Here is a 25,379-nt window from a genome sequence, read left to right as displayed (position 1 = left end):
CCACCACTTCCCTGGGCAGCCTGTTCCAATATTTCACCACTCTTTCAGTAAAGAAATTTTTCCTCATGTCCAATCTAAACCTCCCCTGGCGCAACTTGAGGCCGTTTCCTCTCATCCTATCGCTTGTTACTTGGGAGAAGAGACCGACACCCCCCTCGCTACAACAATAGCAATAACTTGGTACACAACAGTAATTTACTCACGTGAAGGACCACGATAGCTTATAGCGGAAGAAACCGGGGGTAGAGGGGAACGTTGCAGAGCACAGCCAGGCAAGTTCACATCAGGAAGGCTGTGATTCCAGAGTTTGAGCTGTAATTTTTTGGCAATTACATTCTCACTGAGTAAGCAACAGGCAGGACGTGCACTTCTGGGTAAGGAGACGAAGCCTGAGTTTATTTTTGTAAAGGAAGACAAGATGGATTATAGCACGGGAAGAAAATAGGAGTACAGAGACCAGAATATAGAAGTGGGGAAGCCTGCTTACAGGACTGGGCTAGGGTTTGAGAAATTGGGGTAATGAGAGATGCCACAATACTTCAAGTGAACAGCAGGCCCGAGCAAGGATATAAGGACATCCAAATGGGATACAAATCTCTCACATCAACTGTAGCCCCAATAGCATTAATAACTTGTATCTTTGAGTTGCAGCCCTATTTCCTTGCACTGTAATGGTAGATACGATTACGTACCTATGTTACTGTTGCTGGGTTTGTTTTCTAACATTTCAAGGAGTTAAATAAATTCACGGAAGTGCCAGAGCTGGCACAAAGGAAACAGCAGGAGATCACAGCTGGGAACAGAGGAGAAGCAAAGACTCCTTTTGGTAGCAATGAGACATTTACTGCCTCACTCATCTCTGTGAGCATTTGAAGCTGACTTGTATCAGCGCTGCCATCAAAAGCAGAGCATCAGCCCCCTTCTCTCCCTCTCTCACTTGCTGGGCTCACACATTTACATGGTTTTGTAGTAAGGACCGAAGAACTCAGTGTTAAAATACTTTAAGCCTTTCTTGTCATGGTTTTTGCCTAACCCAGTTCATTCGGAAGGTAAGCAGGTTCCCTCCTTTCTGAACAAGAATAAACCAAAAATGTTTCGGGAAATACAAAGTTACAGAGCCCTACAAGGAATCAAGTATTTATTTAGAGTCAAAAAACTCTCTTCATATTTGGTATCTGTAACGTTAAGTGAAGACAGCATAGGTGCTGCTGAAATCCACAGAGCTTGCCACAGCAGTACTGGGGACACACATACACATTCATTGTGCTCTGCATGGTAACTTGATAGAGATGCAATTAACAGGGGCGTTAATGAATGCTCCTTTTTAGCCAATTCTTGAGATAGCATTTTACTATCAGTCATTCATCTTATTTCTACCAGTCTAAAGTATAACAGAACTTGTCTGTGGATTTGTAATCATTGACTTTTAATAAAATAATGCCAACTTAATTTTCTCATTTTCTATCAGTTACCACTTGTAACTATTTAGCAGAATGACCTATCAAACGAATTAAAAACCAGCCTTATCTTTTCTGTAAGCTGGTACGTCCCCCCAGAAGAATACTATCCCTGCCAACTGCCACGAAAGACAAGGCAACGCTCCTCTCTGTCAGCTCTGTTACTGGCTGTCACTTTTCTCCTTTCCTAGAGGGAGCTCTAGCAATTCATCGAAGCTGGCCAGGCCAGATCCCTCCCCAGCACTGCATTCTGACTAATCCCTTACCTACTTCCTTCCCTATAATCGTAAATCTTAAGATATTTTCAAGGAAGAGCAACAGCTCTCCTATCCCACCCTCACCCCCTCCAAACTCATGTGGGCATAGGGAAAAAAGTTGGGGGGAATACTGCTGTGGGGAGTCAGGAGCGCAGAAGGGCTCAAGGGCACCAGCTGGAAACTTTAGGGGAGAGGGAGGAGAACAGGTTTAGCACGACAGGGCCAGACAAAGGCAAAGTGGTTTCATTTAAGCCTCCCCTGCTCTCTGCCATAGCCATGCTCAGATTCTTGACAAGACATGCTAGGACTTAACTGGAAATTGAATTTCCCTCAGATAATTCACTGCAGCCAAGATGCAGAATTTGTGAAATACAGTGTCACAAGGCTTTATCAGCATCATAAAATTCAAAGATCTTGCATGAACAAAGACAGCCAGAAAACAACAGACAAGCAAAAACACTGAACTAACCTGTTGGCTCTGCTGAGAGCCCTGCCAGCAGTACAGAAGTCAGCCTAGGTGGTCTCTTTTTATAATGGTATTTACAGTTTTTTACTACCCATGGGAACATGGCAGGGCAGCCCACAGCCTGGGGGAATTTAGGCATGCACAACCAATAAACATGTTGTTTTCCTACAAAATCCACACACCTGAAGACAATTTAAAAAATGGAAGCAACATACCATGATTATGAACTTGCACCTACGTTTTCTCAGGTATCTGCTGTTTACAGTAAGAATCCTTTTTTAGGAAGTCAGCATGATGGTGTTCCTTTACTGCAGAACAAAATGTTTCTCCCATATGTTTGAAAGCAAGAAGCTGGAAATGTTAAATCTTCACTGTAAGACAAGTTCTGGTAGCACTTGGAAGGAAAAATGATGGCCTACCCCATGGCATGAAAACAGAAATAGACAGCAAAATCTCTTAACTTCAGACCTTTAACCTTTTGTGGCCTCCTTCCCTGATACCCACCAGTGCTAGGCAATTAGAAAGATCAGATAAACAAGCCTAAGAAGGAATCGGGATCAGGATGCGTATTCAAACTGTATAGTTTTGATGGCAAAACATCTACGACCTCGCTGAGATGGTAGTGCATTTTGTAGATGATAAAGAAGTGGAGTTCAAAGACTGAAACACACTGTTGGTATCTGAAATGGGTAACACGTTATTTCTGTAACTAGGAAGTAGCTGATAGACCAGTGCGACGTTGGCATCTTTCAAGAGAAATATGAATACAACTTGAGACCACAGTGTTAAAAATCCCAGTAGCACACAGGATGCCACATCACCAGAGGAAAATGCCTCCAAGATGCTCCTGTACAACCACTGAGGAAAACCCACTCACCACTTTCTAAATACAATTCTTGGACTGAAGAATATCACAGGGCCTGTCTCCATACCCGACAGACAGAAACACCATGCTCAGATTCTTGACAAGACATGCTAGGACTTAACTGGAAATTGAATTTCCCTCAGATAATTCACTGCAGCCAAGATGCAGAATTTGTGAAATACAGTGTCACAAGGCTTTATCAGCATCATAAAATTCAAAGATCTTGCATGAACAAAGACAGCCAGAAAACAACAGACAAGCAAAAACACTGAACTAACCTGTTGGCTCTGCTGAGAGCCCTGCCAGCAGTACAGAAGTCAGCCTAGAAGGTCTCTTTTTATAATGGTATTTACAGTTTTTTACTACCCATGGGAACATGGCAGGGCAGCCCACAGCCTGGGGGAATTTAGGCATGCACAACCAATAAACATGTTGTTTTCCTACAAAATCCACACACCTGAAGACAATTTAAAAAATGGAAGCAACATACCATGATTATGAACTTGCACCTACGTTTTCTCAGGTATCTGCTGTTTACAGTAAGAATCCTTTTTTAGGAAGTCAGCATGATGGTGTTCCTTTACTGCGGAACAAAATGTTTCTCCCATATGTTTGAAAGCAAGAAGCTGGAAATGTTAAATCTTCACTGTAAGACAAGTTCTGGTAGCACTTGGAAGGAAAAATGATGGCCTACCCCATGGCATGAAAACAGAAATAGAAAGCAAAATCTCTTAACTTCAGACCTTTAACCTTTTGTGGCCTCCTTCCCTGATACCCACCAGTGCTAGGCAATTAGAAAGATCAGATAAACAAGCCTAAGAAGGAATCGGGATCAGGATGCGTATTCAAACTGTATAGTTTTGATGGCAAAACATCTACGACCTCGCTGAGATGGTAGTGCATTTTGTAGATGATAAAGAAGTGGAGTTCAAAGACTGAAACACACTGTTGGTATCTGAAATGGGTAACACGTTATTTCTGTAACTAGGAAGTAGCTGATAGACCAGTGCGACGTTGGCATCTTTCAAGAGAAATATGAATACAACTTGAGACCACAGTGTTAAAAATCCCAGTAGCACACAGGATGCCACATCACCAGAGGAAAATGCCTCCAAGATGCTCCTGTACAACCACTGAGGAAAACCCACTCACCACTTTCTAAATACAATTCTTGGACTGAAGAATATCACAGGGCCTGTCTCCATACCCGACAGACAGAAACACTTAACAGCAGCAGCCTACTCAACAGGATCCATAAAACACTTCAGAGATGTAATTTGTAAAAGCTTGCCCTGTGTATCGTGGCGGAAGGAAGTAGGAAGCTATGCTCCGAAGGGAGAGGCAAAGCTGCACCACTGTATTTTAGTCACACTACAAGGACACATGGTACCTCCAAACAACCTGCATTTTGAATTGCTGCTTTTGACAGTGAATTATAAGTGAACCCATTCCTACGTTCATGTCAGAACAGGTAGACAGACGCACTGTGAGTTACATTGGAAAAGATGGACATTTGCAATAAGCCTTCATTCATGTGGCAATTTATCCAGCAGTCTTGGGCAAACTCTTGTTACACAGAAAAGCTTCACTCGTGCCAGGCAGAAACTCTTTTGTTCCTTATTTTTTGGCCACTTTTTTTGTTCCGGATTTTTTTAAGTATAAAAAGAATTAATTCATGAACTCCATGAGGTTGTTCACTGGGAATCTGTGATCGTTGCTTCCTATTGAGCAGAAAGTTATCTGTGCTGACTCCAAGGGGCAACAACAAAGAAAGAAAACAGCTTGAAGAAAGTTTAAGTACAATCAAACTTAAGTATCGGTCAAGCGTAAAAAGAAAGAGAAGGAAACCGTGATCAGGGAGTTAAAGTGAAATCTTATCCAGCTTCAGGTTACAATCTGTGCAAAATATAGCATGGGCAGTGGGGGGAGTGTGGGGTGGGGGGTGAAGCTCAGATCTGCAATCGGAGCTGTACCGTTTGTGGCATTTCTAAAACCAGTAATGTCTCTATTCTCCAAGAACCTCAAGTATTCATTAGAGGAAGGTCTAGTGAATGAGGTATAAATGAAGTTTAAAAAAAATAAATGCAAACGTCTCTGAAAAGTTTTCTTGTGTATATAGGTAAAAAGATCACACTGAACTGTTACCCCAGTTAAACAAATTTCCACCTGTCAGCTAAGCAACTGTCAACTAACCTAATGAAAACGGAAAGCAAAAAGTCTGTGTTTAAATGCCTTCAGGCTTGCAAAGACATTGTAACTATTCCAAAACTACTACCAAAAAAAAAATCTGTAAGATTAAGGTAGTATATTGCAAATAATGTAAATACCCATTTACCAAAAGCTGCATCTACATTATAAAGCAGCACCTTAGAAATAAATCCCATTTTTCATTTTTAAATTTTCTTCTGGTTTCTGGCTTGTGTAAACATGTAGGAGTATTACCTTTCAAATTTCTTATGAAAACCGAGTTGTCCCCAGGTCACTCAAGACAGCTTCAGGTCCTTGCACAGAGTAGATTTCCATCAGTGTGTGTTCATGGATGGAAGCGGCAGTCAGCATCGGACATGATGCAATTGTCTCAGGAACATATAATTTTGTTACCTTCCTGAAGAGGACTCAGCTAGCCTAAGGAGTCATCACAAAATTGTATCCTACCTTTTAAGTCTGCAGATACTTGCTTTGGTGGAATCTACTTCTCTTTGCTATTCCCATGTAGAAAGTTCTTTACTGGTCTCTTAGGACTCAGCTAATTTATCACCACATTAAGCATCAGTCTTGCATTTAATCATTTCCATTTTCCTGACTATACTCACAGCATTTTAAGTTGTAGGAAGCAATCAATGACATCAAAACTACTTTTTGAAAGATTTGGTACATTTTTAGGACTACAGAAAGCAAAAGCTTACACACTGCCTTTGTCTCACCACTTCTCCGGTCTGTGGCACATATACCTATTTTCCATCTCATTTCATTCCTGCATTCTCATCTGATTTCTCTCATTCAAAGTATTTTAAATGCTTGAATTTGTTAATACTGTCGTATTTGAAGCTCTGGTTATCTAGTGGAAATACAGCTGCTTGACCCAAAACTGAAGACTCAAAACCTCAATGAATTTACTATTCATGCTGACCAGTTTTCTTTCTCTAGGCATTGAAGGGGACAGATTGCTTTGTGGGATACTCAAAAAACCCCGTAGTGTACTGGCATCTCTCTAGGCACATTACCTGAAGCAGTCATCACATATTTATTAAGTTTGCAGTTAATCTCTTTTCCTGTTTTGAGATCCGGAAGATTCAAGTATGTTTGAACATGACGCAAACTTGACATTAAAAGGTAGACTTTTTTTTTTTTTTTAAAGAGACAAAAATCACTTTGGAACACACTTCAGTTATTCCAGGTGTCTGACCCTGTTGCAGTATTTAACCTTTTGACCCTAACTTACTTCCATTTTTAAAAGCTAGTGAGAAGATTCATGCACCATACTCTTTTCATTACAAGAAGCTTATAGTTTAGAGAAAGGAAATGACCGGAAAAGGCATGCAATAAACTACACTTCTCCTGCTTGGTCTACAACTGTTAATCTAACTTTTATTTTAAGGATGCCCAAATAACTTTTCTAAGCGTAGTATGAAGATGCCATTTCTGCCTACTTTTGGTCATAACACAGTTCTCCAGAAAGTTTTTTAGATAGCCTTCTTCATTCCTGCACCCAGCCAATATTCATGGTCTGTTTTAAACAACATTTCCCAAAGTTTTCTCCATTTCCTTTCTATTACTACTTTTCAGTTCACAGTATAAAATCCAAAACATCCCAACAAAACCCAAGCACTCAATCAATAAAAAGCTGTGATTGCTGCTTGCTCATTAGCATCCTCACAGAGATTGGGAAATACCACTCACAGGGGAAACAGATTCTGGGCCTCATGATGTATCCAGAAGTACGGCAAGAAACAAGACACAGAACAACAAGAAACATCTTAAAATATTAGATTACTCTTCTGGTGAATCTTCCAGCTAGGTTTTATTCATTACCAAGAAAGCTAACCAGGGAACCCAAAATGCGCACTGATACTTTCATGTGACACAACTCTCCTGGAAGTCTGGCAACGCTCTTCAAACACTTATGTTGTACCATCACTCTCAGAAGCACCTTCTTCCCTTCAAGGGAAAGGTAACCAGGACTTTCTCATCTCTAAGTCTGGCAAGTGCTTTCTGCCTGTACTAATTATAATTCTTTCAAGTCTGAAAAAAGCACAGAGAATATTATAAAATAAAATGTAATACTTTACTTTTCTGTATCTATACTGTTTCATCAGTCTGATAAATTATCTACAAATGCATAAAACTTAAGCAACATTGTCCAATACACTCAAAATGGTCCCAAATTCAATTACAAGTAAACCACATTAAAGACTTACTGTACAGTAAACAAATGGGTGAAAAACTGTAATTTATTGAAACTCATAACTCAAAAAATATAAGATGCTGTAGTGTACAATATGTTACACAAAGCACCCTAGGGTGCACATTCAAGTCAAGTAATAACTCCATCGCCCCCCAAACCCTGGTACCCTAGTACTTGTTCCATATACAATCATGCACATTTACTCTTCAAGAGGAAGCCCCCAGTATTCTGATGTGTTAAATAGCACCAAAATCAGCATAGTCCATTGAAAAAAATGGGGAGCTAAATTAACTTGGCCAATACTTTTGACAGATATTATACATTCATGGAATTAAACAGTCTAAACTAACCTAAACAGTGGGTACTGTAACAATTACTGTTCTAATTTGAAGTTCTCCCCATGTAGCAGTAGTGGAGGCAATCTCTGCTCTAAGCAAAACTACTTACGTACTTCCTACACAAAGTTCATCTGCCTTTTTTGTTGGAAATAAGTCTATGAGGGGTGTGGAAAACTTGGATCTTTCAAGAACAACTACTGGTCTTAAGTAATGAAGCTGTTTTAAGGCAAGGTCTCCACAGTCCGTTAGTGCCTTGTCCAAGATAGCCCTCAAATTTTCTAAAGAAGGGGCAGATGACGATTCTGACAACAAGGGCTGGATTTCTGTTAGCTGCCCATGATTATTTTGGGTTATGATTACATTTTTGTCATTTACAAAGTTGTTTACTGGTGTATCCCCTTCACCGTCTCCCTCTTTTTGCAAGGTTTTATCTACTGGCAACTGCTCAGAAGACTCCCATTCTACTACCTCATCAAAATCATCATCATCATCGTCATCTTTTCCCTCACTTTCCTGAATAAATTTTAAAAATGAAGACTCAAATCCCATTGGTTTATATGTCTTTAAATCAAATGGCTTGGACACTGGAGGCTTCTGAAATTTGTCTTTTGTAGCACAAAGTACGTTTCTTTTTGCATTTTGATTAACTGCACTATGTTGACATCCTTCTGGGTCCTTCTCTCTTGGCAACTCTAACTGTAAACTGGAGAAGTAAGAGCTATTCTCTCTTTCACTATTTTCAGAAAAATCTTCAGTTTTACACATAACTGTCTCCCTGATGTTATGCTCTTCAAAACAGGTGTTCTTTGAACTGTGGTTATATTTTAAAGTGCCTGAATACATAAAGGCACTCGCATCAAAACTCACACTACTCGATGGACATCTTTTTTGGTCTTCATTGCTTACATCTTGAGGATCACAGTCAGTATTTGAAACATGAGGTTTTTCACTTTCCTGCACATACTCAGGATTAGCTGATTTATCCTCTTTAACTTTTACATCTTTTTTATCCAAGTCTAAAGCTGCTTCGGAGCAGGACTGTTTTTCAATCATTATGCCACATTTAACACAAACAACAAGTTTCTGAATCCGTTGCTCTATATACATATTGGTCATCTGATGTGTACGCTTATAGTGCCTCACTATACTGCTTTCCAATTTGACAACAGATAAACATCCCTGAACCATGCAAGGGTACTGGGTCTGGTTAGACTTCTCTTTGCACATTTGTAGGGCTTCCTCTTTTGTTTTGAAATTCATCAAATGCTTTTCTCTACTTCTGCTAATTCTTTTAGATTTTTCTTTTAACTGCTTCCCATTCTGCTTGCTTATGTCAAAACTGTCTTTCAAATAGCTTTGTTCATTTTTATCTTTATCTTGATTATCTTCCTCCTCTTTCTGATTTCCAAAGAGACTATCATAATATTCACTATGTCGGAAATATACATGTTGAGAGTAGTGACTGTAATTTGTGAAAATTCGATCACAGCCATTAAGGTCACAATGGATTTCAAAATCTTTGTTTAATTTTTCTTCATTGGCATGTTCTTCTATTAGGTGCTGTTTAAGCTTATTAAAGGTATAAAATACAGCAGGGCACTGGGCTTGGTTACAAGCAAATCTTGCAGATTCAGCTTCAGAAAGCAGTTTTTGATCCTCTAAGTTTTCATTATGGAAGTCACTACAATGCTTAGCAAGAGCTTTAGAACATAAAAAACGCTTACCACACTCTTTGTATTTGCATGCAAATATTTTTTTACATTTGACAAGTTCCCTTTTTGTTCTTGCTTTGTCTTTTTCTAAGCAGAGCTGTTCCTTATTATACTGGTGAACAGTTCTATAATGGCGAATCAAACCTTTCTGGTTGGTAAATGCTGAGTTGCAACTTTTATGTATACAATGAAATGGTTTGTGGTACTTATGCAATATGTAACACAAGTTTCCTTTAGCAACTGTTCTTTTGCTTCCTCTTCCCTGTCTTGCTTCCAGTTCTTCCCTATGACCGTCCAGAGAAGCTATGTTAGATGTTTTTCTTGTTACATTATTGTCTGTCTCTTCACTGGACTCCAAATCTGTCTCGGAACTACAGTCTTCCTTTTTGGGATGACACAGCTGTTCAGAGTGGTCTGAATGTTCAGTGAATTCAACGTTGGTTGCACAGACAGGTGTTGGAACAGTGCTATTTTTATGCATGTCATCTGTACATAAACCTACATGATCAAATTTTTCATTAGAACATACCTTGTGAGCTACCCTCTCACAGCCAATTTGATGTTTGTTTCTATAGTGAATTCTAAGGTGTGTTTTTCTTGTAAATGATCTTTGGCAAATGTGACACTTAAATGGTGAGTACCGATGCTGGAACATATTTAACTGAAGAACCATTTCCTTTGAATAGTTATGCTTTTTAACATAATGCATTAAGAGAGCTTCTCTGGTCACAAATTCACACGTACATCCTTGACATTCACAGAAAAATGGTTTAGCTGCCAGTTGAGTAAGGTACTGGCTGGGTAAATTATCTTGTTGTTCTTGAAGCTGAAATTTTGAGGTAGTTTCATCTACTGACTCAGGGCACTTGGCATCCCTAGATGAATAGGACTGTAAAGAGCCCAAAAAAGGCTTGTGTCTTGAAGAATTCTGGATGTTAGAATTTTTTAAGCTTAGATGTTTCAAGCCTAACATTAGTTCCAACATGTTATCTTCAAGATTTGATTCTTTAGAACTGTCATAAAAAGATGTTTCTGGGGAAGAAGGACAAGTTTCTTCCTTCAGGCCATTGCTTCCTTTAGCATCTATAGTACAATACAAGCTTTCTGGAGAGTCACCATTTTTATCTGAGTTATGACCTAACTCTGTACTAATGTCTGTAGGGGATTTACTGTCCTGAGCATCACTCAACAGATCGAGAAAGTCTTTAGTTTTCATCTCCGTATTTTTTTTACCTTTAAAGTTATATGGATGGGCCCTGCGAAGGTGTTTTTGCATACTTCTGGAATTTTTGTGTGTGGAACAGCAGCCTTCAAAACTACAGGAAAGTTTTTTTTCATCAAAGCAAACTGCCACATTGGAACACTGTTGTTTCACATCTGCTGGATGGAAGACTCCTTCCTGGGACATGAGAAAACCTGGAACTGATTGATTGTGAGCCACTGTTTCAATCAGTAGAGGAGACACCTGGCCTTGGTTTACTGCAGCATCTGCGCTGTGGTCCCCACAATGAAGACTGCAATTACTTTCACTGTCTAGATCTTCACTGTCAGAGAGAGCTTCTTCCTTTATCTGTGGAATTTCCTGAGAGCCTGAGGGATCCAAGTTATCATTCAGACTGGAATTTTCAGATTGTTCAAGCAGCTGAGACTCTGGAAGATAACTGCATTTGTCTTTTGAAACCGACTCTTCAAGTTTTAGTGTCTGCTTCACTTCCCCATTTGACACTTCAATATTATGCACTGCAAGGTGATTCTGAAATTCAGTTTTTGAATAATAAAACTTTTTGCAACCAAAGAAGTTGCAGGTGTACGATGCATCTCTGAAGTGCTGTGCCTCATGATGGTAAAGTTGCCCTAAGTCACTGAAAACAATATTACAGCCATTTAGCTCACATTTATAACGAAGATCATCATGTGTTTGTTTGTGATTGAGAAGCTCATTAACTGACCCAAATCTAGCATAACAATCCATTGACACACACATATACGGTTGAGGTCCACAGTGCACACGTTCATGCTCCCGCAAATGAAAGGATGTCATGAAGTGTCGGCGACAGAAAGCACACTTCTCTCTCCTGTTTTTCATATCCAAGTAGTGCTTTGCATTCTCATCATTGTTTTGATGTTCAGCTTTCAGATGTACACTTAAGTATTTAAACTGTTTAAATACTCTAGAACAGTCCGTTCCGGGACATGGATAGATGTCTCTGTCTTGTAGCTGGCAATTTTCCAGTTGGCTAAATGTGACATATTCATGTGTGTCATTTTCAAAGTTTTCAGGCAGCTGTGGCTGATGTGACTTTTCCTGAAACGCTGGGGGCGGGCTGCTGGAAGCTGTTGTCTTTTGTGGTGATCTCTCTTTTTTCAGTATTATTTTCTTTTTAGGTCTGTGTGTTCTACTAGGTGGCATTTTAACATGTTCCATCACATGTGGTACAAAAAATTCCTTTCTCTTGAACTTTTTTGTACACACCGGACACGTATAAATACCATCTTCCATATGCATCTTAGAATGATGCAGTATTCTAGCCTCTATACACTCCCTTTTGCAAAGCACACAAAAAAATTTGTATTGAAGCCATCTCTGGTATCTTTCTGAAGAACCAATTGGTTTTTTTACTCTTGCTTTTTCTTTAGGGTGGTTCATTGTGTCTTTTCCATCATAGTATTTATGTTCTTTTGCCTCATCATAGTCACTAAAGAAAGTTTCTAACATGTCTGTTTCATTGATTGACATATTACAACTTGCATCATCCTCGGAATCAGAAGCTACTTTCCCTAACAGTTTAAGGCAATGTCGCTTTAAAGTCTTCCAGTCCCAAAATTCAGGATCAAATGGCCAATATGCTTTTAAAGCTAACAGCAGCTCACAACGGAGTGAATTTGGAACCAGTGCATTTTCTTCATCAAATTTTTGATCTGGTTGCATATAGAGCTCTTCCAACACATTAAATCCACTCAAAGTTGGCTCAAGTAAAAATTCTGTGAGCTGACACGCTCTTCTAACTTCAAGGTCTTCTGGTAAAAGGCATGCAATTGTTTTACATACTGATGTCTTCATTTCATCGCTTCCGTTTGATCTGATCTGAAGGGCTCTCACGCATAACAAAACAGACACAGCGAGTCCTGCTTCTTCTGCCTGTTTAAAAAAAAACAAAACAACAAACAGCCACAAAACAAATGTTACTTTTCTTTGATAAGTACATTCTCTCTAGAACTATTCTATGAAAAAAACGTGCAATGAGAGCATCCAATAGACTACAGCCCATTCAGAACGTATTCAGGCTTCTGAGCGTTAAGTGCCCGAGTCACCAAGCATAGTCTAAAAAGTTGTAGTTTATTTTATGTGAGGAACCTCTTGTATTTTTTGAGCAAGGGGAGCCACTTCACATTTAGTGCACTCTGTGGAGGAGTCACACGAACTAGTTTAGGCATTAGATGTTGCAAAACATCTTTCTAACTCCTCTCTCTCTTCATTGAGTGACTCTCAATCATAACTAAGTCAGATGTCTAAAAGAGAATGGTGTAAGTCTTCCATATACATTCCTCCCGCAGCATCCACACAGGATATTAATTCAGAACATGCGGTACTGTGTAATAAGGAAATTAATGTAAATTCACACCCTGAAACAAAATAACCTTCAACAGCATAAGCAGTACAGTAGCAGAAATGATTCCTGATGAAGATAACTGGCATTTCACTTCCAAGCATTTTCTGAGGAGTCTATGCAACTTTGAGGTGCTGCTCGATAGTATCAAGAAGATACCTACAAATATTATTCACATGCTCATTTTAAAAAAATAGTATATTCCAAATTCTACACAGACAAAATTGGAAGTTACCTTGTTCCAAAAGCATACTTTTCAGCATAAAGAATCTGAATGCGTGAAGTAACTATTTAGTCATTGTTACTACAGATACGTTAACAGTCAAGGTATTTATGAATAGTGTAGCGAGATGACATGTGGCTAACACAACCACATCCACACCAGCTCAGATGGTAAAGATCCAAAAGAACTAAGAACAAGTTAAAAGAATTAGCAAGCTCTTATACTCACTGTGCACCGCCTATTGGAAGTCATGCAATATTTCTTTAATTCAATAAACAGTGTTAATTTGCTAGACAGCAATAAAAAAAGCTATTTCCCCAGGAGAAGAAATTTTAATATGGTTTAGCAGGAAACACAGAACTGGTATGTAGTTAACAATGTATTATGCTTTATATATAAAGTGCACACACGTGCAAACATGTTTTAAAAGTAGAAATAGGCCAACTTTAGAGAAACTAGTAGCAAACATTTCTCTGTGCAATCACTACCAGAATTAATCTTTGCCAAATTACAGTTCTGGAGTCTCCTCTATGATCTGTCAGAAGGACAATCATGTAACCTTTCTAATCTCTATTTTGACTCTAAAACAGGGCTCTGATACTTGCTCTTCTTTTATCAAATCATACTTGATAACTCATTTGGTTCACCGGATTAACTCTAGTCAGTGAAAGAGACTCCCAGGCAAACAAACCTGAAGCTGGAGAGAAATTTAATTGAAAAAAAGGAACCTTGTCTGTTTTATCCATAATCCATTTGATGCCTTAACTCTGAATTAACTTATGTCCATATAAGAATGCAAAAAGATGAGCAAATTTGGGAGGGTACTGTTAATTGAAACATTCATGAAACTGAAGTTCATGGGGCAAATTCTACTCTACATATGCAAAACTATGCTGTTTTTCAGAAGAAATATCTGAAATCTTTTGGAAATGGTGACATTCCTAAGGGAAAATCCCATATCTAATTTAAGGTCCATGATCCGTGTAATACTGTTACTAAAACAGTTAAAAACCTATTATCACATAGCTTATTTTTCCTCCATTAAAGTGTGCATGATTAATTTTCATTCATAATCACCCTCCACAAATCTACTCTCATATAGTGACCAGACACAGGAAATTTCCGTCTAACCAATTTCAAGAATCAGAGTAGCCAACAAAGGAAGACAGAAACATCCTATTGAGCAACTACCCAGACTAACTATAGCTATCCCTTCTGCTCTGCTTATGAAGAGCATGCTCTATTTGCCTCCTGGGTAGATGGATCAATTAAAGTCTTTCCATTACTCCTCAAACAGAGATTACGAGTTGATAAAAATTGCTGTTAAGCAGCTCTTGAACCTTTCCTGCAACTTTCTAAAGATAGGCATCAGAATAGAAGGTAGAAGTCCAGATGTGATTGTATCACACATTTTGAGGAAAAGGTGTTTTCTCAGAATACAAAAATATAAGACATTTCAGTCAAGTCTCCATCTCTTAGAGATGCTGCAGAAAATTGTTGCTGTGCGTCACTGCTAAACAGGCATCAGATCAAAACACAGCTATGCTTTGTTTGCAAAATGCTGTCATACTGTATTTTCAGAGTAACAAACAAACCATTCCACACTGACTGAAGGTCACTTCAATGTGTCAAGCTGACACAAAACTACAATGGCAGGCATTTTTCACAGATTTTTATTAGTAAGTTATTAGGCACTTAATCAGAAAGTATGAGTAATGAAATAAGCTATATTTCATATCAGTTCAGTAGAATTATTAAGAAAACAATAAATACATGTAAACAGTTCTGGCTGTGTCCAAAGACTCTGGACTGCAGCTTACTTACTTCAGATTGTATGACTCTTATCAAGAAAAATAAATGCTGTAGCGTCTTGGCAATGATGCCAAACTGACGACATCTCTCCAAAAAGGAATCTAAAGAAGGATCTATTCTTCTCTGCAGTTTGCTCCAGAAAAGTGTCAGTTCCCTGCAGAGAGTTGAAGACAGAATGTAAGAACATTGCAGATATACACAATTTGTCCAGAGTCTACACACTTTAGTTCAGAGTTGACGCCACAACAATTTAAGTGTTATTAAAAAACAGCACACACTTCAATCAGGTCTCCATCTCCAAGAGATGCTGAAGAGAACTGTTACTGTGCCTTACTTCTAAACAAGCATCAGATCAAAACACAGTGTATCTCTTGTTATTTAATGGGGAAAGACACTGGCAATGGGATTCATCTCACTTAATACAGGCATCTATAGCTGCACAGACTTCCTTTCTAGAAAAGAAAAAAAACCGTACACTGGCAGAGACTTTACTTTTCACATACAAGTTTAAAATAGGTAAGATGAATCATAGTGTAAAGTAGCCACTTCTCTCCCACTAGGCAAGTAGCTTAGATGTTGACACCAGCATTCAAGTGATGTAACTGCCACTCAGTGCTTTAAAAGATACCTCTAACAGAACACACTTCGTAAAGTGTTACACAAGGGATATGTAAGCTGAGGGCTTTGTCTACTGTCTTTGAGCAGTTATCTGCTTTACTGCTTGTACCATTTGAGCACAGAGCTGTTCTGTTAAGCAATTTACTATAACCAAGGCAACACAGCCATTGAATGATGCAATCTGTCACTTTGTGTTGCTTTGCCATCACAATGAGTGCCACAGAAACAGAAAAGCAGCAGTGACAGGATCTGTATCTTTTATATCACTTGAAAAAAGTAGTTCTTCTGTTCCTTTAGCAGAGCAAACTTCACCTTTGCTAACTTAACCACTCTGTGCATCAAATTATACGTACAGGTTTTTAGATGCAAGGTCAGTCATAGCCTCTAGAACCAAAAATCAAGAAAACAGACCTAGGCAAACTTTACACTGAATATTGGCAAGGTTTTTTCTTTGAATTATTGCAATCCTACTCTTGAACCGTAAGCCAAGTGAAAGGGAATGAGGCCTTGTTATGGATCTGACCTGGGATACATTTATCACACAAAAATAGACAATATTTACTGGTAACAGTTTTTTGGGTTTTTTTGTTTGTTTGGGGGGTTTTGTTTGTTTTGTTTAAAGGCCTAGAAATGCAATTAACAGCCTTTCATAGTCAGGAAGAGACAGCTGAGAAGCTAGATATGCCTACAAGAAACAAATATACAAGCAGTATAATTCAAGGTGTTTTAATTTTAAATCCTAAAACAAAACTAGAGAGGAAAAAAAGGTAGACACCCGAGATATCAGCAACTTTTTCTACTGCAATTTAGCCCCAAGAAGCTGACAAAATGTAAAATTTAATTGAACATCAGGATGACTAACATGGAAGAACTGTATGAAGGGAAGCTTACACAAGGAAGGCACAGAATAAATATATGCAAAAAACCCCCAGTATTACAAAAAATTTTAACTCAGCATCACCACAACAGAAACAAAACAAACTTGAAAAATAGTTTATCAAGACATCAGTCATCTTGTGTATCTATTGAGTACATTTACATAGTTGGGAGTTGGAAGAATAGTGAGAGAAGGGCTTCACTCTGGATAATCCCTTATTCCTAAGAGGTTTTGGCAGAGCAAAAAGTTTTCAGTGTTTGCCCTGTTCTCTTTCTCATCCCACCCCTTCTTTCTGCAAAGCTAAAGTACGTTGTTGGAAGGGGCCCTCAAGAATGGTGATGCAGAAGTGTTCCTCAGATAATCTCCGCACATATGGAAAGGCAAGAAAGGACAACTCTCAGTATTTGGGCAATTTTCCATTTCAAAATTGATGTGAGGCAGTGCAGAGAACAGAAAGAACTCCAGACAGAAAGATATCTAGTAATACTTAGAAGTGTAAAAAAAAAAAAATCTTACTAGCGTATCAGACTGGAGAGAAGTTTTTTGAAGTTGTGCTTAGCTACAGTTTATACTTAAAGCCACTTGTGTTAATGCTAAAGATTACGTTACTTTATGGATTGATTAATTGCTTGACTCCTTGGAGACTAAGGCAATCAGCTAGCTCAGAACTACTGCCCAGAGCAGCACTACTTCTTAGATAAAGTTCCAAACGTGGAAGATACCTCCAGTCTTAAAAGTAGCATTACACATTATTTTATGATTATCAGCAACAATCATCACAAAATCTGCCAATTTTGGTGAGGAATAACATATACAAACCTAAGTTTGCTTTCATCTTCAGCTGTGAAATGAAGCTTCACACCAACAGCACTAATTCACATACATACATGGTTTATTAATCTTCTCTTGGAGCTACAGACTTGAGGCTACAGGATGAGTTGAGCTAAGCTAATGAAATAGCTTAACCTCTCCAAACATGCAAGAATAATAATAATAGGTTTGTGCTGGATTGGAGAGTTAGCACTGTGCCATCAGGCAGATGCTAGAGCAGTGAAGATGGGAGGGCAGGGAGGTAGATTTTCCCTTTCTAGACTGAGAGTGATGTTACAGCTGAATAGATTTAACAGCCTACAACTTCCAGAAGCACCAGTGTTGCACTTCTTCGCTGGTACTTGTCTGACCACATGGTAAACTAACCAAGCATTAATCTGTAGAAAGCTATAGAGAGTTTTGATTGGGTTAGATGAATGTGCTCACTACAGGTCAGATGGGCCCAGAGCCAGAACAACAGACGAGGCAGACTTGTGCAGCTAGCACCACAATAAGGCAAGAATTTATCTTCCACTTTTTGGCAGCAGCAAATTGCTAGGACTGGCTCAAGTATGAGTATGGCACCAAAGCTCCATCTTCATCCACTACGTAAGACACTTATCCACACTAATATAGTCTCAAAAGCATCCTTTCACCTGCTGTTCACAGCTGTCAACAGGTCTTTTCCTTTGTCTAAACCAGAATACTTTCAATCTGGATCACTTATGCTGGTTCACTCTGACACTGCATAAAGCAAGATATGGAGCAGAATAATGGGAATGGGTGGCTGGCAGTAAGCACGATTGCATTGGACAACACTGCTTGCTTACGGTGTCTGTTAAAGGCCAGCCAGGGGCTAGCAAAATATGTTTCATCAATGTACTGCTACTCTAAAAATCAAGGACGTGATCCAGAAGATCCTGCAAGAAACATTTTTATTTAAGGATCCTACAGATGAGTGGAATGCTTCCAAGTACATATGCTAGGGCTTGTCTGTTGAACCGAATCCATAACAGCACAAAGGGAAGCTGACCTGCAAACGATACTGTACCAGAGGGTCTCTGCTCCTCTTACTCCCTGCTCTCCTCTCAAAGACCTTTAGTAAATGGTTTAGTCACCACTCAGTTCTGGTCTATCAAGTTACATAATGCACCAGAAGTACACTATGAAAACTGATTAAAGCTTAAATCATTTATTGACTTGAAACACCATTATGCAGGCTTATGATTAAATACACACAACAGAAAGTTACATTTTATTATTAACAATCAAAATCCAAAAGGTGTTAATGACATGCTGGAAAAATTGTAAGCAGAGTCCAAATCATCAGTAGATCAAGCATTGCAGAGTAAAATAACCTTTCAACTACAATCCTGTCTTTTTGAACCAGACAGGACCTTCTTTGAAGTGAATTAAGCAATTGCTGCCCCTTAAAACCAGCAGTTGGTCACAGAAAGGAGTACATCTCAGTTTATGTATTCAATTTAACTAAATAGTTTAAGTGTATATTTATGCTGTACTTAAGCCTATATAATGGCTAGCAAGCAACTTCTAGTGTGTGATTCCTCCACATTAGTTTTAGCTGTAGGATTAGGCTAAGTATGCATATTGCAGCGAGTCCATTTTAACATTTCCTGTCCTTCCAGCCAGCTCTGACATTTGTCATGCTTTTGACTGAGCTCAGTTTACTAATACAGAGAAAACAACATTACCTTATCTCTTTTCCAGGGTACTGATTCAAATCAGCTCTACAATGACTTCAGTGATCACCACAGTTTGTATGGAGCAGAGGCCTCATCATTTTTGTGAGCCATAATATCCACTACATCTGTAATGTGTAATCTCACGCCTCATCAGTTAAGCTGGCTGATCTGACAAAAGTAATCCTCCAAATTAAAAGTTTTATGTCATATCAGCCACTTGACTTCATCTACCTTGTGGCTATATAATCACTAGATCTGCATCTGCCACAGGGAAAGTAGGTGGAGGTCAATAAAAAAGGCCGCTCCAAACAGCGGTTCACCATTAGACCAGCAAGGCATCCTTATATTCAAGCAAGAGTACTTTTTTAAACAGACTTAGAGGTACAGCCTCAAAGTGAGAAAGTAATCTGATGGTCAAGAAGTATTACACCAGTTTCACAAGACAGAAGTCCATCAGAAGGTGAACTTCTTCAATCTGGGCTCCAGCATCCTGGAAGCTTTGCTCTTCAGTGGATACAGACCACATCAGTTGTGTGCAATTCTGTTGTACAAGGACTGCTATGTACGGTACTAGAATTTGAATTTATACACCCATACAATTTCAGTGTTAGACAGAAGACTTCAATCTCCTGTCTCATCCCTGGGGGATTCCAGCTGGAACTTGAGGAGTTTGTCCAGACAGCAGCAGAGGGGGCAACTGTGGCATGCATGGACATAGAAGCACAGTCTGAACCAGCACCTTTCATTTGAACAACCACTAACAACAGATCAGACATAATGACATGACTTCAGCATGAGTGACAAACCTGCTAACACCTTCTGTGAGTAGGAACATACTTGTGTTGCTAGACTGTGCTAACATTTGTATCTTCAAGCCTTCACTGCTTGTCATGTAGGCTAGCCAATTTTAAAGCTGTGTGGCAGTACCTACTCATGTTACAGCTGCAACACCTTTTGTGTAGACTTAGCCTTAGGCAGGCCCCATCATGTGCCAGACTGGCATGGAAATGAGAAATCTACAGCTCTAATTGATCTCTCCTGACTCATTAGTCAGGAGAAAACATAGGTTAGACAGAGTTACAGGACCTGAAACTTTCATTCAAATTCTAACTAGGTTCAGTTCAGACTTTGTACTGCAAGCCAAAAAAAAAAAAGAGATATGTTATTCTGTAACAATAAATGCTACATCACTGAAGTCTGTTCTGCAGTTCCAATAGTTTAAAAGTCTCAGCTACCCATGAAGTCCAACTCTCTTCATTTGCACCCTAGGGATACAGCTTTTAGATAGAACTGCTTAACAAGTCTCCATGGACAACAGCAAGTCATTTAGTTCACCCTGAAAGAATGTTAGTTGTTGTGGTTTGTTAGTTCACCCTGAAAGAATGTTAGTTGTTGCCGTTTGTTTTGTTTTTTTCTTTAAAAAAAGATCATGGGACAGACTTCAGCCTCGTATCTCTTTGGACATGGCTCTAATCTCTAATGACACATTTTGGTAGTGAAAAACAGTCAGCCTCTAGAACTTTCAAGTGTGGTGGACTCTCCCCTCTTGAGTCTTCCACACGTTCATTTCTCTCTACAAGGTATGTTTTTGCTCAGAAAGACATTTCTGGCCTGAAACAGAAGCAACATGTAAATACTTCTGGCCTTTTTGTACAGATGATTGGACCAGGCTAAGCTATCAATCATCCTGCCTGACACTTAAGTGCTATGAAAACTTTTCTTAATGGCTTTAAAATGTGGAGTGAGTAAATGAACAATGCCACAGCCGACCGAATCCAAATTCCCAAGATATACTTGAGATGTCTGGTAATGTAAAGCTTTATCCAGATCAGCATTTAAACAGGAAAAAACTACACATTTAGCTATGCCTTGAAAGCCAAAACTATAAACCCATTTTGTAAGGGACGGAAAACAGCTTCCCTGCTTTGGCTCTACCAGTTTGCCACTGCTGAAACAGAGGTGCAAAAAGTTTTGTAGCTCCAGCCAGTTAAGAGGGCAGAGAAGTTTTATAGTCACAATTTGGCCAAGATCTAGTACTATAATTCTCAGAGTTATAGAAGTTACAAAAATATAAAAAGGCTCTCTGGTGGTGGTGTGGGGGGGAGAAGTTAAAGGGTACTGCCTCTGCACATTCCTACCACTTACATCTCTGTGGAAGAAGTGAGAAAAGGCATCAAACTCTCATGGGTCTAAGTATTCAAGAGGGAAGAACTAAATTACAACATACTTTGTGGAACCACAAAGCTTAGGGGTTTAATATCAACCCAGACAGCACTGATCGAGCACTACTTACAGAGCTACTATATTGTTGAAGCATTACTCAATGCCAACAATAAGTGCTGTTTCATTTTTAAATTATTTAAACATTACTTTTGTCTGACCAACTACTCTATTACTGTACGAGTCCTTATTTATTTTGTCACAGGTTATCTAGAAAGTACTTCAGCCTGATGTACTTCTCAAGTTAAAGATGTATCCACTCTCTTTACATATTTTTGTACTATATTAGCTCAATTCTCTTACATTGAAGCCAGCGAGGAACAGTTAAGAGTAGCAGTAATACTTATTACTTACCAAGAGCAATACACATTTGCTGTTTGAAGCTGATGAGTAAGGTATGTTGTACAAAGAATAAATGCAGTGTTTTCTTGTCCCTCGGATTCCAGATTACATATGATGTCCAGTACTTCTTTGCAATCCACCTTTGCAATCTTAAAGAAAAAAAAAAGAAAATTAAAAGAAAAGGCACTTTATTGTCAACATGTTTACAAAAGAAATGCATGTTTACTGTATCAAAGGAAACAGTCTCACAAACGCATGAACAAAACATTGTCTCCTTTTAATACCCAGAGTCCATAACACAACTTTCAGCTACAGAATGGCACGAGAAGTTCACATATGTTATTTCTGATCCCTTCTCAGTATTAGTTTTCTTTGGGACCATCTTCCATTTTGGGTAGCTTAGCAAAATACTTACATACAGGCAACAGTCTATCTAAAACTTCGCATTCCTTCTCTGCACTTGCAGGCATCCCTGTTTTCCTTTTGAAAATTAAATCCCAGGTCCAAAAAGGTCAAGAGATGTGAAAAAGCCAGTTTCTTGTCCTCTTTGTCCATAAGCGCTGCTTCTGAAGAATCACACTCCAAAGCATGATGTTAAAAATAGAAGTGTTTAGAGGAAAGACAAATCCCATGGAAGTTCTGGAAAGCCTACTCAAAGGTAGTACCTATCTGTGTATCAAAACAGGGCATGAACTTGGTTATAAGCCAAGTATTTTAGACCACAAACAGTAATTATGAAGTGCTTTTACTATTAAGACAACACTATTTTTAATACTTTTTTTTCCACCGGATTCCATTTGCACAGAATAGGCTGTACTCAAGCAACATCTGCTTTAATCAGCTATTGCTACCATATACAATTCAAACCATGTAATCATGAAAAATAATGATATAGAAAGAACAAAGGGAAGTTAAGATGTATCAAACTAATTTTCACAGACATGTCATTCAGCAGGAAGAGCAGAAGCAGGTATATTACCCCAGTTTTCCATACAGGCTTGACACTGGAGTTCATTGAGCAATGCTAACATTTTCTGGGGTCCACTGACTTTTGGTGTTCAACTTGAGACCCACGACTGACCTTTTGCAGCAGACATTCTTAGAGCAATTCAGAAGCTGCAAGTGCTTGCAGATGTGTCAGTTTTGCATTTGAAAAAAGAGTAAAATGAAGCAGATTATTTTGGTCAGGGGTTTTGTCACTGATGCAGCTCTGGCAAGAGAGAAACCTCAAGAACTAATTTAAGTGACAATGCTTTGCTAACTAAGGGGACAGATATCTTTGCTCCTTGCATGTCAGAGATAATAAGCACTTACAATATCTGCAAATCAAGTGCCACCTCCATCAGATTAGGGAATATGGAAAAGCAAGCCCACACCAATGGCCACATGAAAGAATTTTGAAGGTGTTCATCACTGCACAGGAGATAACACGGCTGTTCTAGATTACAGATAAAAAAAAAAGATACTGCTGCATACCATCTCCCTCCAACATCCTTTGCCAGCAGTACCCTTCTTATGTTCCCATCTACCTTCAGTACTTACAGGCACACAGGCTTTCAGCTTGTGTGGGAAGTCTAGTTGAATACATGTCTGATAGCTGGGCAACTCCAGTCTTCTCACAGTATCCTACCACCTTTCTCCACTCAGTTATTCCTACTCATTATAGATTACAATTTCCATCAGCATATTTTATAGAGCAAATTAGGAAAACAAAGCTAAGTTACCCAAACTTTTGTGTTTGATAATTTCCACAATTATACACTACCATCTCTTCAACACTGGAGCAAACATTCTTAAATAATGCAAGAGGCTGCCTGCAGTGGTTTGATACAAGCCTGATCTTCTAGGTCTTGGTTTTTAGAAAAACAAGAATTGTCACTGCATGTAAATATGCGATATGTTTCCTCCACAAATCTGAAGACGACATGGCAGCCTATCTGTGATGTACTTGGCCAGGCATCACTTGACAGAGACCATGCTCAGTTTCCCAGTTCCATTAAAGGAACAATCACTGAACAACACTACCACTGTTTTAAAAACTACAAACTTAAAACCTACTTCCTAGGGTTTCTTAGGCTACGGAATAATAAAACCCATATTTTTAATAGCCATCAGTTACTCCTCAGACTCACACTGTAACAAGACCTGAAACTTCGGCTGTGCACTGGACCAGCACAAACATCAGCTCCAGCAACAGGCATGTCTGTGGCGCTTGGAGCAGCCTGTGGTCACACAGCACATTGGATTCACTCTCCTTCTCACATAGAAATTTGACTCTTTTCGACCAAACTCACTCACATTCAGGACATTGAGTAAGCAACAAGGCAATTTGTTTTCAAGTCTGGTTTATTTCAAAGTTTGTCAGCAAGCCATCTCATTTCAGACTTTTTTTTTTTAATACTATTTAAAACAAAAACTCCAAATGCATAGCTTAAAATCATCCAACAACATCCAGTCAGTCACTTAAGTGACAAACCAAACACTTACTAAATGAAAGGGTGTTTACTAAACCTGGAATGCTGACCAGTGCTTCTGTTAGAAACCCAGCAAGACCAACAGCTGAATGAAAATTCAGGGACTACAGAATGAACAGTACTAAGATATTTTAAATTAGAATTGTTGAAAAATGCTGTCATCCTCACCACATTCTGTTAACAAGAAGGATGCCAGTTTACTCCTCAAAGTTATTCCATGGAACATACAACCATGTGAGATTTATCTCGTCTTTGTCTTCCATGTCATTTTAGTTTGAAGAAAAAGTTTTAACATTACAAGATATTTCATTTCTTATGTCACCATAAAAATTTCCTACCACTAACCTAAGCCTTCTACCAGTTTTTTTAGTAGGACATTATGTTAATAATCCTTAAGCAGGCTGGGTGCCCCCTTTTTATCTAGGGAGATTTACCCACCTTTCAGGAGCTAGAGATATACCATGAACCAATTAAAAGCAATTTAGTTTCAGCTCAGAGACTGTAAATTCACCCCAGCTGAGTTAGGACAACATACACTTGAGTCTGTAAATGCAGGCTACTCTTTTGCAGCATATTATCTTATTTACATTAAATAATGCTGCTACAGCTGCAAGAATTTAGGAGCTGCTGCCTCAAAATTTGATAAAAGAAGATGTTTTATATCAGAAGTATTTCATTAAGCATAGACAGTTTGCAGGGCAAGGAAGACCTAGGTTAAGTTCTTGTAATCTTCCAATCAAATTGGAAATTACAGAGGGAAGAGAACACTTGGTTTAACTTGACAACGGAAACAACACAGCAACTAAGAATATTTTTGCAAGCAAACTCACGATAAGCAACTATCCTTCCCCAGTATTTTAACAAGCTTCATTGCCTTTCCTTCTTGCTCTTTTAAGCATACAACCCAAGAACAATTCCTTACTCTGTAGGCAGTGTGTCCTGGTTTCAGCTGGGATAGAGTTAAATTTCCTTCCTAGTATGGTACAGTGTGCTGTGTTTTGGATTTAGGTTGAGAATAATGTTGATAACACACTGATGTTTTAGTTGTTGCTGAGCAGTGCTTACACTAGTCAAGGACTTTTCAGCTTCCCATTCTCTACTGACTGAGAAGGCTGGAGGTGCACAAGAAGCTGGGAGGGGGCACAGCCAGGACAGCTGACCCCAACTGGCCAAAGGGACATTCCATACCATG

General features: G+C 38.9%; 1 protein-coding gene across 1 annotated transcript in view; it reads right to left on the bottom strand.

Moving 5' to 3' along the window:
- Window positions 1-7,481: 7,481 nt before the first annotated feature.
- The window catches only part of RLF (rearranged L-myc fusion), a 53,455-nt gene continuing 35,557 nt past the window's right edge, over window positions 7,482-25,379 (bottom strand). Inside the window, exons 6-8 of the mRNA XM_009286656.1 lie at window positions 21,726-21,862; window positions 15,156-15,297; window positions 7,482-12,639 (exon numbers count right to left, since the gene is read on the bottom strand). Coding sequence (XP_009284931.1) covers window positions 7,894-12,639; window positions 15,156-15,297; window positions 21,726-21,862 — 5,025 coding nt within the window. The 3' untranslated portion in view covers window positions 7,482-7,893. The remainder of the gene's footprint in view (window positions 12,640-15,155; window positions 15,298-21,725; window positions 21,863-25,379) is intronic.

The sequence above is a fragment of the Aptenodytes forsteri genome, unplaced genomic scaffold (assembly GCF_000699145.1).
Source record: "Aptenodytes forsteri isolate BGI_AS27 unplaced genomic scaffold, ASM69914v1 Scaffold40, whole genome shotgun sequence".
Classification (NCBI taxonomy): Eukaryota; Metazoa; Chordata; class Aves; order Sphenisciformes; family Spheniscidae; genus Aptenodytes; species Aptenodytes forsteri.
This window is presented reverse-complemented; position numbering and strand designations above follow the sequence as displayed.